The sequence below is a fragment of the Thalia democratica genome, chromosome 7 (assembly GCF_965202585.1).
Source record: "Thalia democratica chromosome 7, ktThaDemo2.hap1.1, whole genome shotgun sequence".
In the NCBI taxonomy this organism is placed as follows: domain Eukaryota; kingdom Metazoa; phylum Chordata; class Thaliacea; order Salpida; family Salpidae; genus Thalia; species Thalia democratica.
The window spans coordinates 1,019,106-1,029,092 of NC_139171.1; the positions used below are offsets into that span (position 1 = coordinate 1,019,106).

Sequence of the window (9,987 nt, forward strand, 5' to 3'; positions counted from 1 at the left end):
AAACAAATAAACTTTAAAATAATAAAAAAACTGCATTTTGAAAATAACTGTGCATAGTAGCATTCTTTGAGTTTTTATCAAGTTTCCATGGTAAATAAAACATCTTAAACTTTACAGTTTACACTACTAAAACACTTTAAGTAATTTAAAACTCAAAAAAATTATACAGTTTAATATAGTTTTTAAATAGAGTCAAATTAAGTTCTATAAATAAATTTTTAAAACTACTTAAGATAGATTTATAAAACTTAACAAAAAAGTTTCCATGTTTTTTTTATGTTGAACGTTTACACATTTAGTTTTTATCAAAATATCAACTTTTATTTAAAATAAAACACTTTTTTGTGGTAATCAGCAACATTTTGACTTAAAACAAAATAAAAAGTTTTAAAATTTTGTGGTGTACGATTCGATAACCGAAAGGTTTTTTTCGTACACCAGGTCCTTAGACCAAACTACTTGAGCCTTTTTTAACGCTTAATAAGCAATAAAAATGAATTGAAAGTTTAAGAAGTTATAAACAAACATCAGAGCGAAATGTAACATAATGTTTTATTAATTCAAAATACTTATTTGTTTTATTTTTAACAAAATAGTGTTTTCATACGAGAGAGTTCCTGGTTGCTATGGAGTCGGTGGATTCTTCATTTGATGACGTCACAACACATGATGACGTAACAATGCATTCTTCGTTTGATGACGTAACAATGCATGTTTTTGATGACGTCATGTCGCAATTGTTGTTCTTGTTAAATGTTGACATCACTCTAGTTTACAACAACTCGTTTGTATTTTTGTAATTTAAAACAAAACTTGAATCTACTGTGCGAATTACAAAATTTCTACTAATCAATTAATAATCTTAACATTAAGGTTTTACTATGAATAAATGATTATAGATTAGTGTGTTACTAAACATTAATGTATTTAACTAGTTTTAATTATAAATAATTTAAATTTATTTGAATCAACCTTGTAGTAGTTGTCAACGGTACAGAACTCTCTCCAGCTCTACTTTCTGATTTCACTTCGGGATTATTTTTCATTCTCCTGCTTCCTTCGTTTGCTTTTGTCGAAGAACTAGAATCTCTCCCGTACATGCTGAAAATATCAATATATACTATTAACATGTTTAAAAATATTAATATGTATTTACTATTAACATGCTACAAAAATATTAATAGCACGTGGACTCGATAACTGAAAGGTTTCTTTGTGCACCAAGTCCTTAGACCAAACTATTTTTGCGCTTCTTTATTTTTCACAAAACAGTATATTATATAAATAACATTATAATGTGACAAAAAATTAACTTGAATATAAATTATTAACATACTACAAAAATATCAATATACATACTATCAACAATAATACTAATTGAAATAGATGTTGAACTATGATATCAACAATATAGTAACATGTATAACCGTTAAAAAAACTATTTATGTATATAAAAATTATCAGAATATCATGCATACTATAAAAATGCAATATATTTAGCGACAAAAAGATTAGATTTTTATGCAAGCAAAGTTGTTAAGAAATGTAAGATAAGAGCATTTAATAATCAATTTAAACTAGTCGTTTGAATGAAAACTAATATTTTGTGCGTTAAATCTAAATTTTTAAGTTTTAAGTACATATAATTTTAAATTGTTTTTGTTTTTTTTTTGTCAAGTACGTAAGAATTGGAGTAGAGTCAAAACTTTTACTTATAAAAAAAGTTTCAAATACTTTTTCTTCAAAACAGTCATATTTTGCATAAATTTCTAGTCAATAAATTCCAAGAAGATTTTGGAGCAATTATTGCGTCACATTGAGGCTTATTTATGACGTCATATCCGCAATAAAAGTCAATAATAATAAAAAAATACGGTTAAATTTATTTTGGTAATTTAATCTCTTTGTTTAATTCCATATCCATATTGAAAGGCGTCTACTTATGTACAAAAAAGTTTTAGTCAAACATGTTATTTTTGGTAACCATTAAAATGTACATGTGTTAGCTTAACGAAACAAATAGCAATATTTAATAATAAACATTATAACAAAATTTTCAAACAGTGTATATATTCTACGAACATAACAATAATCTTTATAAAATGTTTTGGAATAAACTCAAAAGATAACATTTTCAGTAAGTTTAGAAAAAAACATTGACACAAAAAAGTTTTATTTTTACACTTTAAATAAATAATTTTAAAACTTTTCTAACCTTGATGAAATAGCAGAAGTTGAGTTACAAAGATAATAACAAATTTTATTTTCAATAGTTTGTTTCAGTTTTGGAATTCTGTAGGCGTATATGACTGGATTCAAACATGAATTTATTATCGATGGTACTAAGCATAAGTCGAATGCTGAAAAATATTTAAAATATTAAGAAATGTATTCTTTTTATTGTATTAAAACAATAAAGTCTTTAAAATTCAAAGTTTTTACGACATAACACTAAATGTGCTTTATACAGTTACTTTTATTATTTTACTAAAATAACTTTCATCTGTTTTGCTTTAAACTTTGATAATTCGAGTAATAATAAAGTCAGCCTTACCTTTGAACTTTTTAGTAAACTTCATTAAAAGTTTAAAATTGTGGTAGACTAATTGTTTTTTAGAACTAAACAAAGTTTTAGCGTATTTGTTTTTTTGGAATTTTACTGTGGTTTTTAATTAGTTCTAGTATTAGTTGTACTTTTTGTTTTTAACTACTTTTTACTTTTTTTACTTTATATCAATCTACTTACTTTACATATATGAAAAATCATTTTTCTAACTATTGTAATAACTCTTAATATTATTAAAAACTTTAATCATTCTCAGATTTTATACAAGTACTTTTAAATCATACAATTGATGTACAGTAACCTCTCGCTTATTTACGCACATTGTGTTCACAAAAAATATGCGTAAAGATACGAGAGATCGTAAAGATACGAAAGGTACCCAATATACTTACAATAATGGTTGGTTTTTGATATTGCTTCTAGTTAAAAGCCGACTGGGGACTTTCCCACTTTTAACAATTTGTTTACTTTATTTATAAATATGAAAACAAAAGATAAAATTATACATATGTTAAAAAAAGGATTTAAATTTATATAAAACAATAATACTTGTAGAAAAATTTTACTAGTTTTAATAACAAGTAGATTTTATATTTATCTTTATTTTTATATGATTTATTTGACACTTACCATTTATATTCTATTCTACTTAGTAAGTTCAATTTATAATTAAGCATTTGTTTACAATTAAGAAATGGTGTGGTGTCTATATTAAAATTTGTTTCTATAGTCTTTTACAAAAATATGCATTTGGTGCTGTAATGGATTTCTTCTTTTGAACAAAAATATATAAGATAAAAGAAAAATGTTAAATAAAAATTTTTAGGTTACTACAACTTTTTTTAATATGACCTTAGCCCACATAAGAATACATTTAAATTTTACCTCCTTTTGTTAACAAAATTTCTAATATACTGTGGTTAAACTAAATGTTCTTCAATTAGTCAAGCAACATAAGTTTACAAAGTCTAATTATATAGAGAAGCGAGTTAGCATTTAAAAACATATTTTAAGTTAATAATATACAATAAACCTAATTTGTGCAACGTTATAAAAAAAAATTATTTTTTGAATAATTTCTTAGAATTCTAAAATGCGTAACTAAACGAGAGTGCGTAACGTCACGAGTGCGTAAAGATGCGAGAGGTTACTGTACATAACTAATAAGCTCATACATGAAAACACTTATTTAATTTGCTAAGTAGAATTTAATGATTTTTTATTGACATCGCTGAATAAGCTAATTAACTATTACAACATGGTTAAACAAACAAATAACCTTTTTGTATGAACTTGTACTTATCGTGGTTTGCGGGCAGTTGTGAGAAAATATCATATACAAACAGGACAACGACTGGAAACCAGCAGATCACAAATATTCCGATTGTTATTAATAAAGTCTTCGCTAACTTCACTTCCCTTCTCTGTTTGTTATAAAATAAATTTAACTAAATATTTACAAAATTTTGAGTTAATATGTATTTACAAAACAACTTTTGATATTATCTTAACTTATACAAATTTACGTTTATTAAATGAAACATTTATTTAAAAAGAAGTAGATTAATTTGTATTTGTATTTTTTTATTAACTTTTACGAAATATTAAATAATTTAAAATATTCTACACCATACACTTACATGCTACTTCGCTTTATGCACCAAGCATATAATAAAACTTTATTAGACCGTATATAACACATGCTAACATATAAACTCAGTCATAAATAAATAATTGATAAGAAATTATTGTGAGTATATCAATTAGCGTATAATATCAGTGCAAATTAAAATAATCACAAAAACATAACATCAATCAAACAAAATAAGCAAATTAAGTGAACATTATTTATCACCAAATTAACATTCATGCATTTTTTCTAACCGAATTTTTTGATGCTTTTTTTCTCTTTCTTGAGGAAGTTGCCTAATATTTTAACTTAGTTAAATAAACACACCAAACTATTGTCTTTTATTTATTTTAAGTACCGTTTTTAGCTAATGCTATAAGACAAGCTTAGCTCAAAACTGAGTTTTTTCTGTCTAAAAATTTTTTCTGCTTAATGAAGTATAAAAACTTTGTACCTAAAAAAATTATTTTTCTTAACAAAAAATTATTAAGTACATTTCTATACAAACTAGTATCAAATCATATAATTTAAGTATTTATAACGGTTATATAAATACTTAAAGTCACCAATTACTAACTTATTTATCTTTGTGAAACTTATTGTAATAGCTTTATTTAAAGAATTTTTTTTAACTTTTAATCGGTGATAAAATTATGTGACAAAAGTTGAACTTTGTTGAAAATATAAGTATTTCGTCGTTACTTTTCATGTTTCAAACCGTTTAATAAATTGAATTTTAGTCATCAACATAAACATTTTCACGTAAAAATACAAACATTCGTACTACAAGTTTTAAAATATTGTTAAAATAATAATAAAAAATCAATATCAATTGTTAATATAGTAAGAAACAAGAAAAAGTAATTAAAAACAATAAAAGGATTTAGAAATACTATGAATATTGTAATAACTTTAAATAACTACATCTAAAATCGTTTACTTATAAAGTTATCCATTATCTTATGAAAAAACTTTCAAATATTATTACTAATAAAAAATAAGACAAATTGACTTGTTTTTGAATTAATTCTTAAAAATTCAGTACAACACTTATACTTGTACAAATGTAAAAATAAGACAATTGATCTTGTTAGTTTTGCAAAATTTTTAAATAGGTTTAAAATTTTCAAGACAAAGTAGAGTTTGTAAATGTTGCGAAAGTTTTCAAAGAAACACTTAAGTCGAATTGTTTATTTCTTACTCAAAATAGTTTTATTGATTGACAACTAAAACAGAATTTCTTAGAAGCAACTATTTAAAATACTTAACATACAATTGAAATTCTCAAAAATTAAGTAGTAGATATTTTAATTACATTTTGTTTAAGAATTTCATCATTTTAAATTTAAAATTAAACATAAATAACTAATTTAGTAATTCGTAGCATAACTATAAAAAATGAGCTGATAAATTATGCACTTTATGTATTTATAGCATTTATTTAACTTTTCCAAAAATTAACATTTGAAGTTTTTGATAAGTTAAAGTTAATAAATATATTCCATTAAATAAAAGCTTATGTTTAAAAACTTTTAAAGTTGCTTAAAAGTTTTTTTTGCTATATATAAAAAATTGTTTTTAAATTTTTTTTTTTTGTTTCTCAAGAGTTTGTTTTATATTTAAAACAAAAAAATAGTTTCTAAAAAGCTTTTCATTTGTGCAAACCCAAATTTCCTAATAGATCGAAATATCTCTTCTTCATTACAAACTTATGTTAAACAGGTTCATTTATGTATTTTATTATAAACTTATAAAACTGTACTAATTAAATATTTGACAAATATGCCAGTTGGAAAATGTTTTAATAAAACTCGTGTCATTGAAAATATAAAACTTGTTTCAATATCTAAACTGACAATGTTTCACTTTTAATTTTTAATTAGCTTAAATTCAATAAATACTTGCGTCATGTTTTAGTTTACAAGATTTCTAAAAAATAAACTAACATTAAAATGTTCAGTATATAAGTTGTGTATATATATACAGTAAAGTCTAAATTACTTAACTGACAGCATTTAGTTGAATTATTTAAAATATTCTAGGCGTGAAAAATTTATGTACGTATTAGAATAATTGACTTTTAACTTGCTAAACAATATTTATATGACATTTTCTAGTAAGTACCTATCAAAAAAAAGTTTAGTACCATAGAAAAAACTTTACGACAAATCGCTGGAAAATTATATGCTTTTAAGCATTTATTTTAAAGCTCTCTATTTAAAATTCTTTTTAAAATTAATTTTAATTAAATTTTAAAGTTTAAATTCAAACAAAATCAAAGTAAGGATTTTATTTCATTTCGTGTTTTTTATTGTCACAATATTTTCAAAACAGTAGTAGTTAATTTATTGTTTTACTTAAAGTAGCAACTTTTTATTCAAGTTAAAACTACAAAAAATAATTCTTATCACTTGATTCTATAAACTATATTACAGACTATTTGAAACGGCAATACAAATGTCAAGAAAAAAACCTTTAACACAAACTCCATCAGAACACAATTAACAGAATCTTTCAAAAGTTCATGAAATTTGTTAATTCTAACCTGCCTTTCTTCCTGACTGGTCCCAACAAAAGTTCTTCTTTTGACAACCCTGAACAGTAACAAGTAGAAAACAGCCATGAACACCAGCGATAACACAAAGTACATAACACCCACTATGAGGTAGGATTTACTGAACGGTACGAACGTTATCGAACAATTAATATTGCATTCATATTCCATACCTGGTTTGCATGTACATAATCCTGTTGTTAATTATTTATTTACTTTGTTTGTAACTAAAAAATGGTGTTTTTTTAATGTTTGGCGAGCTAAATTGTCTACATTATATTTATGCTGTATAAAAGTGATTTAAGTAACGTGCCTATTTTTCAAGGCATGACAAAAACTTAAACAGTATTTTCATTTTTATAAACTGAACTGTATTACATAATTTTAACTTATTAGTTTACTATTTTCTTATATTTATTTATAAATATTTGCATCAAAGACTTTGTGATAAAAACGAGTTTAGTTTTGTTTTGAAAGTTTTCAGAATAAATGTTTCATTCAATAGGACATAAAATTTGTAGATTTTGTTTAAACCCGTTTTAAATTAAAACTGTTTTATTCTTTTAAACTATTTTTTATACATTTTTAAGTTTTGAAAATCAAGCTTTGTTTTAATATAAAGTAAGATAAAATCATTTATTTATCCGAACGTAAGTAAACAGAAATTGTAAAACGTATTAAGAAAGTTCGCGCCATATTCGTAAATGTGACGTCATTATGCAAAAATTCAATGCGCTGACGTCACAAATGTTTCACGTAAATAAATCTGAATTGAGAAACTTTTTATTATTATTTGAATGTTTGCGTAGTTTAAAAATTCAAATTCAATTTCATTTTTACGTCAAACACAAGTTCAGAAACAGACATGGTATAAAGATGTTTCTCAACAATTTTGTATGATATTTTTTCAGTACTTTTTACGGTTTTTTATAATGTTTTATTTTAACTTTTATAACAACAATCAAAGTTTCCTTAAATAATTTAACAAACCATCAGCAGCACAGCACATGAATTCAGCGCAATTCCAATAAATGAGGGGAATCACCAAGAAGAAGAAAAGTGCTGAGACCCAAGTGACAATAATCAGGGCCAATGTTTTACCTTCATCTAAAATTTTCTCGTATCTCTGGTAGTGCTGAATCCTTATGTATCTGTGTCAAGTTTTTTACAATTGTCATGCTTTCTGGCATAATTTAAGTTTATCATATATTATTAGAGTTTAATTAGCTTTTATTGCTAATTCTGCTTTCTTTAATTTATAAAATAGTTTTCCTGTTTAAAACTTACCTTATTATGTTTTATACTTTACAAGAAGGGCATTTAAAATCAAACCCTCATTTCTACTACAAGCCTATTGATAAATCTACACTATATGTGGTAAACGTTAAACAAGTATGTTTACCTATCAAGCGACACGAGTGAAAGACTGTTGATGGACTGAATGAAAGTAACCACTGCAATTCCCTGTAAAAATAAGTACTTAAACTTTCAAATATGTTTAAAAAAAATTGTAAGTTTCAGTAAAATATAGATACAAATATGTTTTATCTATCTCAAACATTTTTTATTGATTTAAAACAACAACTCGAGTATCTTCCAGTATTATAATTTATATTTTGATCACGTGACTTACCTTGAGTGCAATTCTCGATAAAGGGGAAGTTCCCACTGGTACAACTATGGCCAATATGACTTCTGCCCCGGTAAGCAGGTCCGCACAGGCTAGTGATGTTATGAACCAGAAACATGGTTTTCGAAGTCCGCTTGGACCTTTAAAACAAAATTTAATAATAACTTGGCTGTGAACTTTATTTAAACTTGCATGTAGCAATAAACCAAAATTTTATGATAAAAATTCTTAAAGACGAGTAAAAGTAATTTTTCTTTTGTATTGCCATAATAATAGAAAGTGATAAAAAAAACAATCTGTAAAGTAAAAAAAGTATCTTAACAAGTAAACAAAAATATTCGTTATTGAAAATAATCTTATTTCGTTTGCCTTGATAAAAAACAACTACTAAAAATATTGTACAAAAAAAAAGTCGGTACTTAAAAAAAATTATTTTAAGTTTTTTTTTAAGTTTTAGCACAGCTTAAAGATAAATAAAAAATATAGCAAAAGCGTTTAAACTGTTTTAAAGTCCACAGTTAAAATCTTAAATAAATTATTAACCTCTCGCAATAGCGGCAATAATGACTGCATTGAAGAAAATAGTCACTGTTGCAATGAAAACAGCAATCCCTTCAGCTAAAGAAGTTTCCCTGTTCTTGATTTCCGCTGCGCAACTCAAATTCGTTACTATGCTGTTTGTATTCGTTGCTATGCTGTTTGTATTCGTTGCTATGCTGGTCGTTGACATATCGGTTACTAGGGATATAATTGGTGTAGGCTGCATTTTTATATAAATATTTGTTCTGTTTAAAACAAAAAAAAAATTTTAATTGTTATAACTTTTAGAATAAAGTTTTTTTTTTGTAGAAGAAAAGGTGTTATTTTTTTTCATTTGTGTTTTAAAGTTGCAAAAGCATTTATTGTTAAAGCAAAACTTTACATTAACACATACACTTGAAAGAAACTTTGAACTTTTTAATTGAAACTGATTACTTTTAAGTATGTTAAAAAAAAATTCAGTCGAAAAAACTGCTAGCTTGCGAGAATTGTAATAACATAAATTATGCAGCTTAAAATAAAAAAAAACTTAACTTTTTTTTTGAACATCCAATAAAAAATTAATCAACAAGCATATTTATATATTATATCGCATTCCAATGTTCAAGTGTAGCTAAACACGATTACTATTGAGAATAAAAAATTACGTAACAAAACTTAACTTAACTAACCTAAAAAATAAACAAAACTGCCCTAGATCTAAACTTTTTAAATAATAATTCAAGTATAAGCAAGTACCTGGCTCCATTGAACTTTTAAACTTCATTTAAATGTTGTATTACTCACTTAATGACGTTTAAATACAGTATAAAAAATTAAATGTCATTCTCTTTTGTTCCGTTTAAATGTCAGTTTATAAACTAAAATGTATTTTTAAAATTTATGATTTCTGAAGTAAAACTAAAACGCAAATTGTTATACTGCATTTTAAAGTTTAAACTGTTTTGATTTTACTGTTTGTGAAAACAAGTATTTGAAAAAATCTACACTTTTCAAATTAATTTTCTCATATAAAATAACATTTTAATAAATTATTAACATGGCAAAAAAGCAAAATATAAAGTTGT

At 24.5% G+C, this 9,987-nt stretch overlaps 1 protein-coding gene across 1 annotated transcript; it reads right to left on the reverse strand.

Moving 5' to 3' along the window:
- Positions 1–408: 408 nt before the first annotated feature.
- Positions 409–9,161, reverse strand: LOC145840601 (G-protein coupled receptor 3-like). The gene is made up of 10 exons (XM_082947907.1): positions 8,924–9,161; positions 8,384–8,520; positions 8,153–8,214; positions 7,741–7,901; positions 6,742–6,944; positions 4,451–4,492; positions 3,846–3,990; positions 2,216–2,360; positions 973–1,101; positions 409–767 (listed from the first exon to the last, which is right to left on the reverse strand). Exons 1-10 carry the CDS (start codon positions 9,144–9,146, stop codon positions 602–604), a joined length of 1,413 nt encoding a protein of 470 aa, XP_082804033.1. The 5' UTR covers positions 9,147–9,161; the 3' UTR covers positions 409–601.
- Between the last annotated feature and the right edge of the window lie 826 nt (positions 9,162–9,987).

What these genes read in the sequence shown, in the direction of transcription:
- LOC145840601 (XM_082947907.1), bottom strand. Translation starts at nt 9,146, where the DNA reads ATGCAGCCTACACCAATTATATCCCTAGTAACCGATATGTCAACGACC. An exon ending in TCACTCGTGTCGCTTGATAG is followed by an intron (nt 7,902 to 8,152) that starts GTAAACATACTT and finishes AACTTGACACAG; the next exon opens with ATACATAAGGATTCAGCACT. An exon ending in CCGTTGACAACTACTACAAG is followed by an intron (nt 768 to 972) that starts GTTGATTCAAAT and finishes GTTGTAAACTAG; the next exon opens with AGTGATGTCAACATTTAACA.